The 21,668-nt window shown below is 42.2% G+C and overlaps 1 protein-coding gene across 1 annotated transcript in view; it reads right to left on the reverse strand.

Moving 5' to 3' along the window:
- CPE (carboxypeptidase E) overlaps window positions 1-13,047 on the reverse strand; it is a 61,912-nt gene extending 48,865 nt beyond the window's left edge. Inside the window, exon 1 of the mRNA XM_030026008.1 lies at window positions 12,735-13,047. Within this exon, the coding sequence (XP_029881868.1) occupies window positions 12,735-13,026 (292 nt within the window). The 5' untranslated portion in view covers window positions 13,027-13,047. The remainder of the gene's footprint in view (window positions 1-12,734) is intronic.
- Between the last annotated feature and the right edge of the window lie 8,621 nt (window positions 13,048-21,668).

The raw sequence follows: 21,668 nt of genomic DNA on the forward strand, positions 1-21,668 counted from the left end.
AAATCAAACGATGTTGGCCAACTCTTTCCATAACAGAACTGCACCTTTAAATACCACTAATGCCAGATGGTCTTAGCATATAAAGCAGCATGAGACAACATATTAATGCTACTCAAACAAGCAACTTGTGCTAGCAGCAGACCAATGAAATCAGTCTCAGGCTGCTAATCCTCTCTGTCTCCATGGCAACATCTATTTCAGACAATTCTTCAATTTTCAAGTCAGATGAGCTTGTTGGCCCTTAAACTTCTCTATTCAGGGGGTCTTCCGTTGTCAGGTACTTTTTCATTTTGTATTGGCTACTGTTATAATACAGAATTTATTTTTATCAGCTGCTCCATGGAGTATCAAGGAACAGATGCTCCTCTGTTTCTGTTTATTTTTAGACTTTTCCACTAAAGATTTGCACTATAAGATTTCCACTAAAGATTTGTACTATTTATTTCCACTATGGATTTGTTCCCCTAACTGTAACATATGGAAACCTTGCAAATATAGATGTCTCTCTTGACTCTACCTACCAGCACTGGAAGAAAAGGAAGAACTGGTACCTTCTTCATACTCCTCTGCTATCAAGGCAGATTTTTAAACAAAAACAAAAAAGTGTATCTGCAGCAGGTGAACAGGGAGAGAAACTCTTGACTCTTTACCATGTCTGTTAGCATAGCTGAGTCAGCACAAATACTGGGGCTATTTGCTACTAGGAAAAATCTGACAGGAAGCAGGTAGCAACTGCATCTTAAAGGTAGATCAAATGCTGAACCACATGCTATCTATCAAGTACCTATATACTGGGTACATGGCATAGCCACACACTAACCTGCAGCATGGAAGATGAGAACCTAAGCACATAGATGAGAAGCTGAGGCACAGGGAGAGGATGTTCTTATCCGAAAAGATGAAAAATACACAGCAGAGCCAGGAAAGAAGCCAGACATCCTTTATCACAAAACCACTTTTCCTCTCTGTGAAACAACTTCCTACAATGACGATGTTTAAAGTTTAAACACGTGATAGTCCTGCTCCCAACCCCACAGCTTTGTTCTTCTCTCCATTCCACTATGTACTGATGTCACCACATTTCATTCAGAAAGACATAAACTTTGATCACTCTCTCATTAAGTGCAGGCTATTACAGAATCAAAGTCACATTTAGCCTTCTTTCTTAAGGGCACACACACAACTTGGCTTGAACATTAGGATTTACAAACCTCCTGCTTATAATGAAGATTCAGATGTACAGCTCCCACTGACTTCAGTTTGATTTGTGGATGCTCAGCAGCTGGATGGGAGGAGAAATTAAAATACTGCCTAGTCTATATAAGGTGAAGATCTGACATGGAGAGTCAGACCATAGTCATAAAGCTCCCTTTGAAGTAACGATTTTTTACATGTGTAAAAAGTGTATATTTAGGTCTTAGACTTACCATAATTTCCCTTACAGTTCTGGAACTGTGCTTTTGTGCAATAAGCCAAAATGCAGAGCCAGCCAAAACCACAAAACATTCAGTTTAGCATAGGAAAAAAAGGTTAATTTTGAATGATAAATGTGCAAGGAATACATAGTTCATAACACTGAAGGACAGTAACGTGTAACAGAAGGACAGTCATACTGTGGGTTCCCTTTACTTTTGAGGGACACAAAAATAAAAGGACATGTCTTGCAGCTAGAAATCTCAGGGGAAAAACATGCAGTAACTCACACACACATTTTATCTAGTTATTTCTAATGTGATGGTATAGGAAACACAACTACGCAAAAAGTTTTGATCTTTGAAATGTCTCACTGTCCTTTCACTTTCTTTGTATCTTTCAACTATTAGTTGTATTTCTCATAGCAAAGTACTGCATAATTTGTCTTTTGTTTGGAGAACTAATATGGCAAAAGTCAGGGTCATACTTCCCAGATAACCCAAAAATTCTACCAGATCATTAGACTGGTATACTAGCAAGGATATCTTTGCCAAGAAACCAGCTCATTAAACCTTGGCCAATCAGATGTCCCACCTGATCAAACAATTCTTTTCACTTGGCTTTAAGGCAGACCCATACCTAAGGATAAGTACTCAGAATGGCATACGATGGCTGGTCTTGCTGTAGGCAGTATCTTTCTTTGGTGGTAAATCAGGCAGCTCACGCTCCACAGCCATGAACAGCTCCAAACAAAGAATGACTAACTCAGCTTGCTCCATGGGACTTAATTTGTGAGTAAACAAGGATGTCGGGTTTTGCTCATAATTCAATATGGACAACTACCAGGAAGCAGCTACTAGCTTGTACAGTTATAAATGTCTGGTTTCAGAAAAAAAAACTAATTAAAATCAAATGTTTACCGCTTCGAACTGCCAACCACGGGTTTATGATTCAAGATTCTCTTACCTGGCCACTGTAGCTACATAGACACATTTCTGACATATGCCTTTGTATTGACCCAAACCCCACAGCCCTCTTGACAATCACACTGTTACCTGCTGCTGTCACGGGAAAATGCTGCCGGTGCCCACTCAGCTAGCACAACGTTAGCACACTGCAAGAAACCTCCATTTCAAAGGGAAGGTGTTGCATTAAAGGGTAAAGGAATTTGGCAGAAGATAAACCCTCTTGCGTTCCAGCTTATCCTCAGATGTCAGAGGGGCTGGGGCAGCTAGGCTTAGTTTCTGAGTAATGTCCAATTCGGCGCTATAAGTCCGGTCACGTCACCATGACAGATGTACTTATAGCACACTGCACTCTCAGCTTAGCCGCATTCAACGCATGATAATTACCAGACTTAGGGAGTTTCGTTGCGTTAACGAACTATCACGACTAGATTAATGAGCAGCGCAGTTTATTAAAGCAACAGTACAGGTTCTTTTGGATTGCCGGTGATAGATACACTGTCTGCAAAGCACGTGCAAGTGGTAATACAGTTGACTACGAGCGCATTAAATTATGAAAGAAAAGAGCTCTAAAGAATTCCAAGTTTCCTGGGGAAGTACTCGGTACAGCCGAGTGTTTGAATCTCACCCAATAGGCATCCCTATGCGGGGGGGAAGAGAGTTTCAGCCCATCGACTTATCTCAACTTGTCTATGATGGTATCTTCCTCAATCGTCTTCCTCTTTTGGGGTCTTTTTATCCCATTTTTCCTTTCAGGTGGAGCTTGAGTGACTCTAGTCATACATACCTTTACTTTGATTGGTATAAAGTTCTCTTGCTTTGCCTTTAGAGGTATATGCTAGAAAAAATTCATAGCGCATGCTCCATGAGGGTGTGGTTGCACCTTGAAGGTGGGTAACTTTTGGGATGGAGGTGTGTTTCGGTATTATAATGATATTATAATGAACAAAGTTTACCCAAAGGACGTGGTGTTGCATGTCAGTACCCCAGAACTGGGCATGTGTGATAAAAATCAGTAGTAGGGCATTAGGTCGTCAGAACCCCCGTTATTTTACCTCCTTGCTTCAGTGGATTCAATGCAGGGACCAACTGTTCTTGTTCCTATCATTCCAGTTCCCTATCCCTGCAATCACAGAGCCTGGCCACGGCGACTCCACTCCACTCCACCCTCCATGTTACTTTTCAGGGTCAGCATACCAAGCTCCCCTGGTGCTGCTAACATCTAAAGTTGCAGGTTATGTTGCTTAGGGAACTACCATGGAACCAATTCTTTACAAGTCCACTGCATTCCACTCTGGAGGTTCACCTTCCTTTGGGGGGGGGGGATATGTCATATCAGTAAGTCACCTCCAGCAATCATTCCACAGAAGGGCACTATGGACCCAGACCGCACTTTTAGCCTGGTGTCCTCATCCCCAACAGTGCCATGAAAGGAGTAAGCGAGGTGACAACTTCAGTGCCACAGGGCAGCTATCACATCATGGCACGTACGGTCATTTCTTCATTATATGGCAGAACTCTGATTCCAAAATCCCAAACCCCAGCAAGTCAAGCTGCTTTTTCCAGCACTGCTGTCCTGCAGAGCTCCTAACCCACTCCCAATACAGCACCAGCTTTCAACCTTAAACCCAAGATAATACATGCAGATCTATGGCAGCCAGAAGAGCTAAGATTCATGTCACACGGCAAATTAAACCTGCCCACTCTGCTACCATTTTATTGACAAGGATATTTTTTTCACCCTTTTAACTACAAAGACCCTTAGTGTCTTCATTTAGCCTCAGCGTATCAGAAAGTAAGCTTCAAATATAACATCCCAATCATACTGAATTCACTGAACCCTGGTTTTTGATGTGCAACTTACTCCAAAATGAAGTATATCAAGTATACGCCCTTTACTCCGCTGCTCCTAACTCTACCCATCATTTTCATTAACTGACCCAGAAGCCTTAAAGTACACACTGCAGTTTTTACTTTTCCTTGATTCCACAAAATTGTAAGAGAATTCAGCTACAAGCCTTCTTTCCAGTTTAATTCCCAACTCAATGGAAAAAAAAATAAGCAAGAGTCTGTGGTAATACATGCATGAGACTTTTGTTTAAAAAGAAAATGTAGACCAAAAAAAGATGCGACACAGAACTTTTTTTTTTTTTTAGGTAGAACATGAATTAAAATAGGTATGAAGACTTAACAATATAAATTAATCTGCTGAGAAAAGATCAGACAGGGTTCATAAATAGTGTGTTTCACAAAGCAAGCATGTAAAGCACAACAAGGTACCTTTGATGATGACACACGAAGGCTGGGATTCATCAGGTCTTCACCATAAGCTCTTGCACACGTTCCTAAGTTAGAAGCCTGCCCAATGTCAGCTCCTTTTACAGTCAGTAGAGAAAACAGACGTTTTTAGAGGGCACTGCAGCCCAACCAAGAGGTCTACCTGCTAACCAGCAAAGGGAGATTATAGTATGAATATGCATGCACAGCATGTAAGCTTCTAAGTCATGTACCTTTGAAAACAAAAATTAGGTCGAATGAACACAGAACTATTTCTAAATTAGTTTTTGTACTAAATTATTGGCTGACCCTAGTAGCAACTTCATTGTTACAACCAAAAATTTGTGTTTATTCTGACATAGAACGACCTGTCTTGCACTTTTCACCCTCTGTGTGATTTAAAGCTTGAGATATTGATCACTAAATAATAGAAAAATAAACAGTTTCTCCTGAATAAAGTAAATCAAGAATTAATATACTAATGAGGTCACATTTTGATAAATCACACAATTACAATTTACTGCCTTTAACAAAATGTCTCACAAAAGCTTAGGAAATCCCTGTGCTTTATAGGCTGCTCATTAATTCTCTGGAGTTTTTGTTAATGTCACCATAATAAAACATCCCTTTAATCCAAACCAACAGCAAAACAGGCTCACCTCCTGTTTTCATTGGGAACTGTAAAGGCATTCTGCAGGTGTGGGAGGTGATGACAACTCTTCTCTTTAAAAGAAATTAAAGTAATCGACTCTTTCAAAAGGAGCGGGGTTGTCAAAACCAGCCTGGGTCAGATCAACAAACTCTGAATGCTCTGCATACTCAGACTAATTTTAAGCCTGAAAAATAAAACAGTTGCCTTCTATGGAGTCATGTTTATTCCTAATGATTACAGCCCTTTTCACTACAGCTTGCTTGCCCTTTGTGTTATTCCAGCAAATAAAAGAGAAACTTCTGAGATGCAGTAGCTGGGATCTACAGTGTTTTTGCAGGTAGCACACAGCCTCTCTTAACCCTTTTTTAAATCATCTAAAAAAAAAGGGAAGTCTTTCAATACCTCAACCAGTGAAGCAATTTGGAGTAAAGGTATTGTATCTCCAGGAAACACTGCAGAGACTGCCTAGCACAGCTGCCTAACCACACTTACTGTGAATTTCCATTGACTTCAGTGGGAACATGAATGGCATTAACAACTAGCTGTGAATGTGATCTGTAAACATGCCTACCTCTCCTTGATTTTGACCAGAGTTTTGTGAGCACATTTTTCTCTTGGTATTCTACACCTTTATTTTTAGCTGAACATCAAAACTGAGATAGGATGAAATCAGAAATATTAAGGAAATATTATTTATTTAAGAAAGAAAATACTAAGGAAGAAAAATCTATTTTCAAAAAAACGCGTGTTATGAAGTACATTCTAAAAAAATATAAAGTTATTCAAGGCTCTTAACAATAAAACAGATGCTTCTAAAAAACTCGCTCAGCACGTACAGCCAGCCATCTTATTGCCAGCAAATCCTACAGCCCTCCAGAGACCTGCGCAACCTACACAGTCTGCGAAGGACACTGGACACGCCACTCCGAACGCAGGCAGCATTAAAATCGTGCTACCAGAGACTACTCCAGGCCAAATCCTGCCTGGGAGACTCCAGGGGGACTACCCTAAGTGGCACTACAGCCCATAAGGGATTTTGCTGGAAAGTTAATTACAGCCCCTCTGTCTTCTGCGGAACGAGCGAGGTACGACCAGCCTCAGATTAGCACTCCCAGAAGACGAGTCGGTAGCGTGTCCCCTGCGATGTTTGATGGGAAAGCCAGAATGTCCTCACAAGCTCTGAAAGAAAATCTGTCCCCTGGTGCTCGAAGGAAAGAAAAAATCCAAATGTAGAAGGCTACATGTATAAGAGGTTCAACCACGTTTTAGTCTGCATTTTATTTTATACATCCCTGCCGAGACACCAGCAGCTGCCCCGCTCGCGCTCTCGGTTTGGCGCCGAGGGTCCTCTTGTTACCCTGCTGCCCGAAGAGCAGCTCGCCTTAAAGAGGATTGCAAACGTAAGCCATGCAAGAAGGACAGAAGCTGAACCACAGCTGACCAAAAAATGCGACAGCATAACGTGGTCAGCACACGCAGCATCTCCTGTACTCCTGATACAAAGTGGTTTGCTTATATCCACCTATTTACAGCCCCTACCTTTATGCGATGCAGCTGGATGAATATGAACTTGGCACACTCGCATTTAGCAACGACTAGCCCCATATCCTTCAACACCTCCCTTCAGAAAGGGAATGCTAAACGAGTGGCCATTGATAAAAACTGGACTTTGCTTAAACCTCGAGCATGCAAAAATTAGGTCTGCTCTCTAATATCTAGATTTAATAACAAGCTCTTGCCATATACAATTTGTATTAATGCTGTGCAAAATTGGGAAATATTAACAGGGGCCATCAAAGAGCTCACAAGATTTTTACTTGCAAATCCCAAGCGTAAGGAAGAGAAGCTTTAGAAAATCAAGTGCAATTAATCGTAAGTGATAAAATTGGAACGGCTGCATCTGATGACATCACTGTAACCAAGAGACGAGCTGCATGCTTTCTGACATCACCACTGCTAAAACACCCTGCTGCCAACCCGAGCGCTGCATTCGCCCATCTGAAGCGGGGCTGCCCATGAGACCCACAGGTGATACCGAGTGGTCTCCCCCCTCCTGGGCTCCCATGCTAAGGCAGCACAGCAGATTCCTGCCCACGCTGGGCTGAAATCACGGCAGCCTCCCGCGTGTTTATTTCTTCTTGCTGCTGCTGTTTCTCTTTTTCAAAGAGCAGCACTTGCTCGCGGTTCTCTGGAATGGCTGCAGAGTCATTTAAATTACAATCATTTTAAAAATATTTAAAAATGGGGTTTGTGCAGCAGGGGAATACAAACATTACGACCAACGATTTTTTTCCCTGTGAATTTGTCAGCTTTACTTATCACAATTTCTTATCACAGAAAATATTAGCACACATGGCTGGTGCCACAGTTGTATGAGGCAGCACTTCAATGACAGAAAAAACCCTAGGTACAGTTTCTGTACTAGCAGACAGATCTTGGATTTCCCCATTCATTAATATACAGTAGAGGCATGTTTTTCACTTCTTTTTTAGTCACCCTTTAATTATGTTTTTGCAGGAGGAAACAGCTCCAGCACTGCAGGGCTGGAGTCTGAGAAACCGAGAGCCTAATGTTGGGCGACTTTGGGGAGGCCAGTACAGGAGCTGCAATTTGGGAAGTCAAGCAGCTGATTTAGGCTCAGTGCCAGCACTGACCCACCCAGCCCATTTCCTCACTGTGCCAAGCGGGGTCTTTGATAAAGTGACGGGTCCAAGGATTAATGTAGCTGAGCTGCACCTCATAAAATTGACTGAAGTCACACCCGCAGGGTCCTGCAAATGCTCCGAGTCACAACTGTGCTGCTCACCTCATGTGCAGTGTGCTCCTGCCTCACCAGCTCACAACGTTTTGGTGTTGTCTGAAACTTGAAAAGCCCAAAGTATGTCATTTTCTAGAAAATCAGATGTTTCACTCAACTACAAATAAACCTTTTCCTTCTGTTCGAAGTATTTTTAAAGTTGCTTGTGGGGAGAAGGATGAACAATAAAATCATTAACATTGAAAAAAACCTTCTAAATTAAATGCTGCTTTGAAAAAACATGAAATATTTTGTTTCCAAACCACCATTCTGATATTTTCAGGACTTCTGTTTCCTTTTCGCTAGTACGAACAATTTGATGAAAATGTCACTAATTTACAGATCATTTTGTTGCCACAAAATCTGTATTTTTATCCATCCTCTCTCCCCTCCATTTGATGCAAAAGTAATGTTCAGAGCTTGTACCTGTAACACATGTAGCCAGTCAATTAATAAGCCTTACGTTGAGGATTTCTTCACAAAACTAAACACTGAAAAATAACCACTATAAAAATCTTAGTAATTTATTAAAAAAAGCAGGAGTTGAGAGAAATTTTTGTCTGCAATTGTTTCAAGTAAACAGAAAAAAGACAACTTAGGAATCTTGAAATTATCAGAATGTTTCATTTTCGCGTTCAAAATGAAGCAGTAATGGAGGGGACTGATCTCGCACCACCGAAATCAATGGTACAAATGAGTCAGAAGTGGCAGCATGCCTAAACAAGTGGCTGAACATTAATGGTGGAGGAACTGTTTTTGGCATTAATCAATTCTAAATATATTTCATTGCTATTAAAGAATACAAATACATTATGCTCAAAATGAGGTTAGTTATGGTATTAAAAAAAGCCTCAAGAAACCAGCATCCATTGGGTGTTTGTTCAACAGAACATCAGACATCCAAAGCAAGAGCCTACTTCCTCTCTCAGGAGTAGTCAGTATTCTCCTGCACCTGAATCAAGGCAAAATGTTGTTTAGTTTGTCCCAGAAATAATCTGCGCTTTACTATCAACTGTCCTCTGTTTTCCCTTGGTGCATCATCAACTTCCCACAATCTCTTTCTCCTCGCTTTATCTCACCTTGCCATCCACCATCTTCTGTCAACTTTGCCAATTTTTGGCAAGCACAGGGACAAAATTGTATTTTCTCAGGTTATCAAAGCTACTGCAAAACATTTTGATCACTAACAGTCTAGGTTCATACAACACCTTCTACACCTAACCACTGACATACTTTCATTCAAGTATTCCTCTGCCTTAACCATCTAGTCCCCACCAACTCAAAGTGAGGTTATCTGCACGGAACAGCTGCCTCAGTATAAAACTGTTCAAGTTCAAATATCTTCATCTCCGGGTTTTGCTTCTCCTTATTCAAGGGTTTCTTTTCCATCAGCGATTGCAGGTTCTAATCTCCCATACGGGTGCAGTATCAGCCTAAAGAAATTGCTGCCACAAAAAACCAAAATTGTGACATATTAGACCAAACTCTGTTTGCCATGAACCACAGGGGAAGCACAGGTAGCGTGGTGTTCAAGTTTGCAGAGAAGATGGCACATTCTCTGAGTATTTAATGTAGGCTCAGAAACTTTAGGCAGTCTCACGCTTCTGGCATTTAGCACGTCCCTGGGAAGAGCTCAGTGAAGGCTCAGTTCACATCTTCCAAGTGACTAATCCGGGTGTCCAAGATCTGCCAAGACACTTTGTGTGCTTATGCAAGAAACCAGAGTGGCTCATATGGAGTCATTCTGGCTTCCAACGTAGTATCAGGACTTCAAAAAAAAATCCTCGTAAAGTATATTTACCCCAGCAAAAGATGACGCCTTAACAATTCCTTCCAGTTGCTTAGTTCACTAAGGATTTGTTCCAGTTGCTTTGGAAATCTAAAGCACATTTCTAAAATTTTCCTATTTCTCTCATGCATTTTTTTCAAGTATTGCACATATAACAGAGATTCATTTTCAAAAATAGCTGATATTCTAAAATTAAAGTTGATTTATATGCTTGCCTACGATCAAATGCATTCACACAGCACTGCACAGCCATGCAATATGCATGATTATGCAATTTATGCATGTATGTGCAGTATTCAATTTACTCAGTACAAAGCCTCTTTACTCAGTACAGTCTTTACTGATGCTCTGCTGACACTCTCCTGATTTATTTTGTTACCAACTTGCTTACTAAGTGAACAGAAACATTCTTTTTGTTTTTGCAGCGGCTCACTAGATAATTCAGGTATCATCGCTGCATGTTCACCAGGCTTCTAGAAGCATGAGCTCTCTCTCTGTGGGGCATAAATGTATGAGCCACAGCATATATTTCATTTATACTTATATATATTTAAAAATAAACCCCATGACACTCAGGATATCTTGTAAGAAGAGATTACGTTCAGGAATAACAACTTCTTAGCCTGTTGTGAAAAAGGAAAAAATAACTATATGTATGTGTGTGTCTGTGAATCTCTGTATCATTTTTTAATAATACATGATGATAAATCAGGTCCTGATCCTGCAAGCGTTAATCACACAAAATATCCTTATTCCCGTTGTTGGCCTGGGAACCAAGCGTGGATGCTCAGAGTGAGTGAGGATCCCCCCTCAGGTACGAGCTGTTGGATCAGCCTCATATTATTTCCTGCCAAGGCTGGTACAAGGCTCCACTTCTTTTACTTCACAGCTTAAAAAAGCTCACATAGAAATATAAACAGTGCTACCTTTTACTACACAGTAGAAGAAAGGGCACGTTACTAAGAAGAAAACACCTCTAATGCAACCATTAGCATAATATGTAGGTGCTTAGCCTCTGTAACAAAGAAGCAGGGATGTTATCAGCGCCTTTACAATTATTTCAAAGGAGCACAACCATAACTAGGCACAGCGTCTGGCTGGCTCGTTGCCCTTCCTAAAAAGACCCTGAGTTTCTCTCATGTGCCACTGCAGACAGCGAAAGCTGCAGTAGCTCTCCACTTTTGGAGAAAAGCTCAGCAACTCACAGAATGAAACTGAGGATTGAAATAAAACAATGAATTTGCTTGGGTTCAAACCCTGGTTAATCCTCTGCAAAAACCCAGCATTTTCAGCATCCCCCACTAAAGATTGCCAGGACTCATCACATTCCCTGACATGTGATTTGGACATTACAACATGTGGCATTTTCATCTATAGGGCTCCCTTTGTGAGGGACAGAGCACATTCTAGGAAATGCTTGACATTCGCTGTAGCTTATACGTGGATGCAATCCATAGGAAATTTTCTTTCCTGCAGTTTGTTACCTGTCATTGATATACAGTTGGATTCTCTTTTGCTTGGGCCCAATGATAAACCCTTTCTCACATCACTGACACCAACAGGAGAAGCAGCGTGTCTCTAGGAAGAGCCACAGCCCCATCTCAGACTACACAGAGTGCACTTTTTGTCCCTGTTTCAGCTGGCTTGACAGAGGTGCCAAATAAATAAGCTGTAGCAACTGTCCCCGACAGTAACAGAAAGTCACAATAATAATTGCCTATCATTCTAGCGTGCAAATCACGTAGTGGCAATAGATTAATTCTTAGCTTCAGGATCACCCCTCATATTGAGATGGCAACATACCGCAAAGAAATTTTTCAAATTTCTCTAAAATTCCTATACTTTTCATTTCAAGACAATGCTTTGCCACCCTGCCTTCCTCTTCTGTCTTCCTTATGTCCAGTATCCTATAATCTCTAAGTTTTATCAGTAGCCCTAACGCAGGCAGTAAAAACCTAAGTCCCTTGAGGATGTGAAACAAGGTTATGTTCAGATCATAAAGCAGAACACTAAGCACTAACTGTACAGACCAAATCCCCAGAGACCCACAGAAGCCACATCTCCACCTAAAAATCACAGACTTGCAGACCTGGGCTGTGACCCACCGAGGGAAATGTGAAGACATGACTGCAGGTAGCTTATGGTTGGGCCTCAGGTACTGAGCAGCTTTCAAGATGAAGCCTTTTCACATCTAGACATAAGTGATACCGTCCATTCTGAAATGGGAAACGATGAAAAATGCACGCTCGTAGGCACGAAACAAATGCACGGCGTCAATAACATCCCCTTTTATAAAAAAAGGGGTCTCAAACCCCAGCTACACATAACCACATCTCCCGAGACATCTGTGCAAAGGCCGGTAGCGTGCGGCGGTCACACGGTTTCCGCAGGCAGCCCGGCCACGTTACACAGCTGGCACAGGCACATTCATACCTACTGCTTTTTTCCCCCGACAGTTTGGTTCGTGCCAGGGAAGCGGGGAGGCCAACGCCTTCCCTTTCAGCACATCTGCACCAGGTGCTTGCCTGCAGAGCAGATGGGAGCGTGTTCGTTCCCGGCGGCGGCTGCTGCTGCATCTTCCGATGCTTTACGGGGAACGCAGCGCGTCCCTCTCTTTAACAGGGCGCTAAACCCCGCGACGGAGCCGTACAGACGCGTTAGCGCTGAGCGCGGCCGATCGCCGACAGCCGCTGCCGCAGCGAATATTTTAGGGACGGCGTCTGCCCGCTGCCGCCGGACCCCGGGCCCAGAGCAGCGGCTCCGCACCGCTCCGCCCCGCCGCTACCTGCCGCCAGGTGCGGGCACCGCCGGGGGCCGCCGGCCGCCGCCCCCGCTTCTTACCGGGCTCATGCTCGCCGGGGCGGTCGGAGACCTCGATGACCAAGAGCTCTCGGCCCTCGGCGCTGCGCCCCACCGTGTAGATCCTGCTGATGGCGGGGCACTGCAGCCACACGGCCACCAGCGCCTCCCGCAGCTCGGCGTAGCGGTGGTACTCGAAGGAGATGCCCTCCTCGGCGCTCAGCCGCCGCCGCCGGCTGGCGACCCCGACCCCCGCCCCCGGTCCCGGCTCCGCCGCCCGGCAGGCGGCCAGCACCCCGCAGAGCGCCAGCAGCACCCGCACCCGCACCGCCATCCCGCCTGCCCGCCGCCGCGCAGCTGCCGCCGGCCCCGGCGGGAGAGAGGGAGGGAGCGGGGGGCGGGCGGAGGCGAGGGGAGGGACCGGGAGGGACCGGGAGGGACCGGGAGGGACCGGCCGCTCCGCCCGTCTCCGCGGGCCGCGGCGGGAGGAGCGAGAGCTCCCCGCGGAGGGCGGAGGCGTGTGCGCGGCCCCGCCGTGCCGGAGCCGCAAGGTGCGGGCGAAAGGCACTGAAGCTGTTTTCATCAACCAGTATGCAGTTGGGGGGGGGGGGACGGGACGACAAAAAAAAGCACGTTTTCTACATTGCGTCTTTATCTTGCTCGGTGAAATCCTTTCATCCTGCGCGGCATTCACGCAGTCCCACCGAGGGCACCGCCCGCTGTCAAAAACCTAAATGAGCAGACAGGGCGCTCCGTGAAAGATTCCAATAGTACTATCGCGGAACAACACAAACGTATTTCATTGACCTCACAAGGAGAGCTATAAAAAAATCATCTACAGGGTTGCTGCGCTCATCAGCTATAAGGTAGTTTTGCTGCATCACAGAAAGCGAAGGATAAAGCAAGACTTACTTTCTGATACTGAGAATACTTAGAGAGCACATCCCATTACGTTCAATGGGAATGCTCTTGTGAGGAACCATTCGCAATATAATAATAAATCACAGTCTCTGCTACAGGACTTCTGAAGCCATCTGTTTTTTCAAGCTGTTTTTATAAACATAGGTGTTTAGACTGCATCAAAACAGCCTGTCAGGGACAACTGATAAAAGCAAAAGGCTAAATGCTAAAGAGCAACTTCCACGTCAGGGTTTTTTTATTATTTTTAAAGGACACAAAGCCTCACTGGGAAATTTTGAGAGGTTCAAAATATTGAAAAGTTTGAAAATCACACATCCAATTCATCCTTCTACAAATAGAATCTTGTCCTCAATAATTTAATACGTATTTTACCCTGCTCTTCTGATCTAAAAGGGTGAGCCTGTATAACATCCCCTTCAATCACCAATTTATACTGAATCTGTTTTCAGGAAGATTTGTTAATAATTCTTTGTGATCCTATGGATATTTTCCTAAATTATTGATTGTCTAGTTCAGACCAAGAAGAAAATGGAAATAATGTCTTCTAGGAGAACATCTGCATTGATGCTTGGTGATATACCAACTCGGAAACTCATCCAGCATCTGAAACTCAGACCTGAAAATGCAGCTACTATATACAAACACTTATATATTCACCTATACTTGCTAACTTTCAGTGTCCTCTACTGACAGTCCTGGATTATTTGACGCATTTCTTCATAGCAAGAACCAAAGGCCAGCTCACCCAGTCCTTACCATCCTTCAAAGCCAACTGGGTTCAGAAGCTTCTCTGCCCAGTTTAATTCCAAGGTTACAGGAATGCAACCATGCGCAAAGGCACCTTCAGAGCACTTCTTGGAGCCTTCAACTCTCTGTTCTTACTGCTAGAAAACTTTGGGAGACGCCTATCATATCATGTCACATTAGCTCTGGGGTTGTGACAACGCAAATGCAAATTTGCTCTAAGCATTTTGCGAGACTTGGATGTACAGAGGCTCCCTGATACATTGTTTTCTCTTACCAAGATCACTGTTCACATTTAGGATCACAGAAGTGCCATCCCTCTGACTTCTTTCCTCCCTAACAGCATGAATTGTATTACAAATTTGTTTATGACTTCACACCACTTTAGAATTACGTGGAATATGTGCAACGCTCTCAGAGCTCCAAAATGAACTGCAAATAAAGGTAGCTGATGTAGCATTCAAGATTCACGTTCTTTATCAGTTTTGTTGGCTACATTCATCACAGGCTAAATATTCCTTGTTTTCTTCATCACTTTCCCTTGCACCTTATACACAAAGGAAACAAATCTGCTGATGTTGTGAACTGAGACTTACAGTATCATTTTCTGGGAGAATTTTCTGATCAGTCAAAAAAACCCTTGTGCAGTGTAGCAACTCTCATTGCCTTCCCTTCAAATTTACTTACCCAAAATACAATGTCACTGAAAGATACAAGTAGGCTCAGAAATAATCTATTTCTTTTAATCTCTTCAAGCAGTGGATTATTATTCCACTACACAAAATTAGTCTCACAACTAGGTCTGAATGCATTTACATTAATTTCCATACTTATTAACCCCCTACCCCTTAAAAAATTAAGAGAAGGAGTACTTATAAAAACACATGCATATACACATCTTGTGTAAAACAGGACATTTTCTATATTACCAAATATTTCATTTTGAGTTCATATGTACTAATTTCTTTCTAATAAGGTATTAAGAAACAGTGATTAGATTCTCAGAGAGCATAGAAGCATTCGCAGAACTGAGCAGGAGGAATAAATTGATGAGTTCCTTTGTATCCAATCCCTCCTCCTATTCTCCATAGTTCAGAGATGACGATTATCATCACAGGCAAAGGCCAAACTTCCCTGTAATATGGAAAAAGGTTTGGCACTTGCCTTAGTCTCAGAGGAATTACTCTAACCCCAAGGGCACCCCCAGCCTATACACATAACCAGGATCCAGGGTATGGCCTTGTAAGCTAATAATACTTATTAGAGCAGGGAGTAGAGCTCAAGAGCCCCCTGTCCAGAAAAGTGTCCTGATCAGCAGATTTCAAATCTGGTTTACCTCTCTCTTATGTCTGTATATGACACCGAATAGTAGATTATATTTCGCTAACAGATGCAGTCTAAATAATTTGGTAGTGGTGAAGAAAACTTCATTTACGTTCCCAAAAATACTTATTTATAGACAAATATATATATACACACACACATACATATAAATAATATTCATATATATTTACATATCACTCTATTCTTTTGGCCAAAACAATTTGCTAAATGTGATTCAAATTTTCAAATACTTCTGACTTGCCTGAATCTGTCTTTTTCAGCAAATCATGATTCACCAGCAAGTATATAAATAAATCTTCCAGAAAACCCTCACAGTCAGAGAGTTCTGCTTACAAGACTTGAGTAACTAACTTTTTTCATTTGTGTGGCAAGACAAGCAGGCTGAGGCAACTACTTTCTTCTATAACCCAAAATGAGAACGCTAATGCTATGTCCATTAGAAACAATAGAAGTACATTAGGAACAACAGAAATCCTAAAAACAATCTATGATGGAGATCAGATATTTATGTTATTAATAACAAAGTACTGTTAATAATCGTGCCATGGAAATACTCAATAAACTTCTCTAGTTTGTATTTGAAAGAAGTGAGAGGGTGTACTATCCTGCAGGAGGAAGAGAGTGTTTTCTAACATACAAATAAGCAAGTAGGATGCTGAACATAATGCATAAGGGAGAAGCGTGTTGAGATCAGCAAGGCTAAATCACTAGTTGGTCTTTAAGCCCCCCTCTGAGGAGGGCTGTCTTTGGCCTGCTAATATCCAGTTATATTGCATTTTCAAGCGTTGGAAAAATTCTGAAATACTAATCAGGGTATTAACACAGCACAACTAGAAAAACCAGAAAAAACACAGAAAAAACAGCTACAGACCATATATGTCCTAAAAGACCAGGTAAAATCTGGTAAGGGTTTCAATTAAGAAATTAATGATAGGAATAGAATAGCTCCAATCTAATTAGAAAAGAGAACAGCTGATCTCAGTGTTGACAAATTACTGAGCAAGTAGGTAGAGAGAACTTGTGAGCTCTTAGAAGCTTTTACAAAACTTCTCTCAGTGCTGATTACATACGCATACTAAACCTGAAGCTATGTCTTCAAGACAGAAGATTCTATTACCAGCCTCCAAAATGTCTTGCACAACTCAGTGGCTCTGTTTCTTGGATGCTTGCTAAAGAGGGCTGATATAGAAAGTTGAAGCTTTTCCAGTAGCTTGAGAACAGGCTTAACATAAGGCAGGTCAAAGAAAATACAAAGAAAGAAAGAATGAATTTTTAAAAATCCAAATACAGACAGGGCAGTTACACAGGAGGTTACAGGAAGGGAATAGAAAAAAACACTCCTTCCAGTTATGTACTGCAAGACTGAATCTTTTATTATCTCCACCTGTTAGGTGACACCCATGTTACTGAAACTCAACCCTACCCAGTATTTAAGAGCTTACTGTGTTCTTGCTGGGGTAGGGTGGTGAACATCCTATACATGCAACAATTCTGCGTAGAGCCTCTTTATAGACTGAAACTTAAGTTTCATGGAATTATAGAATCATAGAATCGTTTAGGTTGGAAAAGACTTTTAAGATCATTGAGTCCAACCGTTAACCTAGCACTGCCAATTCCACCACTAAACCATGTCCTTAAGCACCACGTCTTTTAAATACCTCCAGGGATGGTGACTCAACTACTTTCCTGGGGAGCCTGTTGCAATGCTTGACAACCCTTTTGGTGAAGAAATTTTTCCTAACATCCAAACTAAACCTCCCCTGGTGCAACTTGAGGCCATTTCATCCCATCCTATCACTTGTTACTTGGGAAAAGAGACTGACAGCCACCTCGCTACAACCTCCTTTCAGGTAGTTGTAGGGAGTGATAAGGTCTCCCCTCAGCCTCCTTTTCTCCAGACTAAACAGCCCCAGCTCCCTCAGCCGCTCCTCATAAGACTCGTGCTCCAGGCCCCTCACCAACTTGGTTGCCCTTCTCTGGACACGCTCCAGCAACTCAATGTCTTTCCTGTAGTGAGGGGCCCAAAACTGAACACAGTACTCAAGGTGCAGCCTCACCAGTGCCCAGTACAGGGAAACAACCACCTCCCTGCTCCTGCTGGCCACACTATTTCTGATTCAGGCCAGGATGCTGTTGGCCTTCTTGGCCACCTGGGCACGCTGCTGGCTCATGTTCAGCCGGCTGTCAACCAGCACCCCCAGGTCTTTCTCTGCCGGGCAGCTTTCCAGCCACTCTTCCCCAAGCCTGTAGCGCTGCATGGGGTTGTTGTGACCCAAGTGCAGGACCCGGCACTTGGCCTTGTTGAACCTCATACAATTGGCCTCAGCCCATCGATCCAGCCTGTCTAGATCCCTCTGTAGACCCTTCCTACCCTCGAGCAGATCAACACTCCCACCCAAAATTTCACAGAAAACGTACCCGACATTCGCACTTACACACTGCAAGCCTACACAAATGGCCGTGGCTTATTGCGGCCCCTTGCTTCAGTTTGCAGGAGTAATCACTGCTCCTGGCGTGACACTAGGTCCTGGACACTGACCTGCAATGCTGTTTCTGAGAAGTGGTGTGGCCATAGCACCAAACACTCAGAAAGAAACACACAGAGAAACTACCATGCAGGATCATTGTGAGAGTTCGCAAAAGTGGCTGGCAGGGGTTTTTTTTTAAGTGGTGAGTCATTATCTAACAGGAACATTCTTCTGGTCTTCCACAGGGACTGGTATTTCAAGTCTGGGGGCTAATTTATTCAGTGATGACATAAATGTGAATCAAAACTGATTAAAATTTGTGGGTGACAAAGAATGGTGAATAATAAGGAACACTGGAATGTGATTTAGATTACTTGGTAAGTCAAGCACATTTAACTATTTCAGAGCAGCAAATTGCAAGTTACACTTAAAAGCAAGAAATATAAAACACGCTTGTAATGGCCTGGCAAGCAGCATGGCTAGAAGCATCGAGAGATCACAACAGATGGGTAACTTGGCTATATTTTCCAGTGCAATGCTGCAGAACAGCTAATTTTATCTTTGAATGTTTAGACAGAAGGACAATGATTAAGAGGATGGATGTGATTATACCACCAAGGTGGTATTAGAGACAATGATCTGGACATGCAATTCTGGTATCTACAGCTGAAACAAGACATCAGAAATTCAGAGACAAGCCACAGAAGCGATTTGAGAAACAGAGGAAAAGCCTTACTGCGGACAACATGATACAATCTGGTTAGCTGGTGAAAAATACAAATGAAAAGCGATTTGACTACTGTGTTTATTACCTTCACAGATAGAAAGTTATAGCCAGAACCAATGGCAAAAAGTTGCCTTCTCCCTGGACCTGCCAGTTACAGGTTTCAATGGCTGAGATTTACCAGAAGGCTGCAGCTGACAGAGAGAGGGAGCAGTAACGGGATGGAGATTTGGAGGCAATGAACCAGACACTGTTGCCAGCAGTAACTATCTATAGTTTCAACAATATCATTTTTCAATAAAAATGAATGTTAAAAATCTAGAAACACAGCACATTTTTCTTTAAAATTATCTTAAACACTCAGCAGTCATTTATTATAAACTCAGTGAGGAAAATAAATGAAGTCATATAATCTACAAATATAATCATAGTATCAATCACTATTAACATTTTCTGGCAAACTGTGCTGTAGTGTAATATAAACCTCCTTATTTAGTATTCCACATCAGGAGCCAAAAGCAGTTGATTATTTTGCAATCCTAATCTTAACAATTTATTATACTTTTTGAGTTTTCATGGGTTTTTGACACAAAACCCAAGAAATTAATTCATGGCTTTCATGGGACTTAATTATTGTCATATCCTAAGGGACAGTGCAAGCTGCTGTTTCCCACAGATGAGCCTTACTTAAACTAAACTGGACTTTCAGGAAAAGATTAAGTTGTGGAAAATGTTGCTCCCCCACTTATTCCCCTCTACCTACCACTTTTAAGAGTTAAATCTGTCTCCTTGCTAAAGAGGATAAAGGACAACAGATTGTGTAAGGTTTTGTTGTGCCTTGCGAAGAGCCAAAAACCATTACCCGTATTGCTCTCATTTTTTTTCTATTGCACAAAACCCTCTTATTTTCAGAACTCCACATACTCATAGCCTCTCTCACTGAACATGGGAAAAAAACCCCAGTGAAGTCTTATTTAATAAAGGTCTAAAACTTCAAAAATGTAATTGCCTCGCAGTTTTTGATATGCATAAACGATACATAGTAACAAGGTAGGTCATTTACTAGGGAGCACAGTGTTCAGTAATAAATACAAGGTTCTGCTTTTGAAAACGTGGTGGGGCGGTGGCAGAATGCAGGTCTGAGTCCTGCAGCAAAACAAGCCTGTCATTTTCAAATGCAAGTTCCTGTGTTAAGAGAGGTCCAGTGGGCACATTTTTTCAGCAAAAAAAATAAATTTATAAAGCACAGCTTGCATAATTCTCTAGGGATTTGTTAAAGAAAGAGAATCAAAAGCAATAATGTGATCACATTGTACACTAAAGATGTACATAAAATAGCCCCAAAAACCTGAAACAGCAACAGCTGTCAGAAAAATATGGATTCAAGTAATGAGCAAAGAACAAAAAAAACCCCATGCACACTACCTAAAAAGATGGCATAAGTAATGTGTTAAAATTACATTCCTTATTTTCAAAACCTCTTGAAGAACGGAACATACATTGTAACTTTGTAAGTCATCCTATCAAGCTTGTAGTGGTCCGATTGAGCTCTCCAATAGCTGAGGAGGCGCCAAGCTTTTACAGATACTTTACTGAAGTATTTAAGCAATTGGCTCACAGTTGTACACAATTTTGCAACCGTGTGTGTATAGGCACAAGCCAGCGGGCTGAGAACCAGTGAATAGAATCATGTACACAGGGAAAATCTGAAGCACTGAAAGCTCCTTGTATTTTTAGGCTGGGGCTTCAGTAAAATGAAGCTAAGTATAACTGCAGCTGCAGGATGAGAGTGGGAGTTGACAAAGCAAAGAGGATAACGGCCATCTTTGAAATCTGATTAAAGAGGTCACTTCCACCATGGAGAGTTCAGGCTGGCAGTGCGTATGGATTCAGGAAGTCTTAAGTACAAGTCCCTGCTAAAAACTGAACAATACAGGGATTTCAGCTTCCATTCACCTGCCACAGTCAAGTATTTTACTTCCTTTTAGAGGGAAGGGGAAGAACACCAAATTTCAACAGGGATACAGATAGAGAAGTAAAAGCTTCTACAAAACACATGCAGAGGAGGAATCTGAACCACTCCCACATCTCAAGTAATATTTGAATCACTCTGAATGTCATTAACGCCTTGGTTTTTTGTTAGAAGCCTGATCTCATCTGCACTTTCACAGGAGTGCCTGTTTTGAGTATTACATCAGACTGCATGTGAAGAAGCATGAAAATTCACGTGGTCTCAAGTAAGCAAAACACTGTGAGCATCTCTAAAGGACTTACAGGGTAGATGAAGTGGTATCTGAAGTCTGAAGAGCAGCTGACATTAAAATACAAAGTGCAAGATCTTTCTAAGAGTTTAAGCCCTTCTTAAATGCTTCCACTGTTATTTCTTGTGCAACAGACAAATATTTAGAGTAGATTCAACAATATTAGACTACTGCTTTTTCTACTAGTACAACTCAAGTAGTAGATTTTGAGATTCTACTTTGTGAAAGCTGTAGCTTAACTTGAGAATGCACTTGGCCCAAAAGTTTTCGCTACACTGAGTAGCTACGTATCCAAGTCCTTCAAAACACAAACCAGCAGAATTTACAAGATGTTCTCCGTTTCCATTTCTTACTGCTGCCTCTGTAAGTAGTTTAATAGATGGAGCTGTTGTAGACCATACTAACAGAAATAATGCTTCTTCATTAGAGAGATGAACAGAGTAAGATGCTATATCCTACATGTTTTTTATCACAGGTTTGTATTAAAAAGCATATGAAAGGTATAATACACGCA

This window comes from Aquila chrysaetos, chromosome 1 (assembly GCF_900496995.4).
Source record: "Aquila chrysaetos chrysaetos chromosome 1, bAquChr1.4, whole genome shotgun sequence".
NCBI classification, from domain to species: Eukaryota; Metazoa; Chordata; class Aves; order Accipitriformes; family Accipitridae; genus Aquila; species Aquila chrysaetos.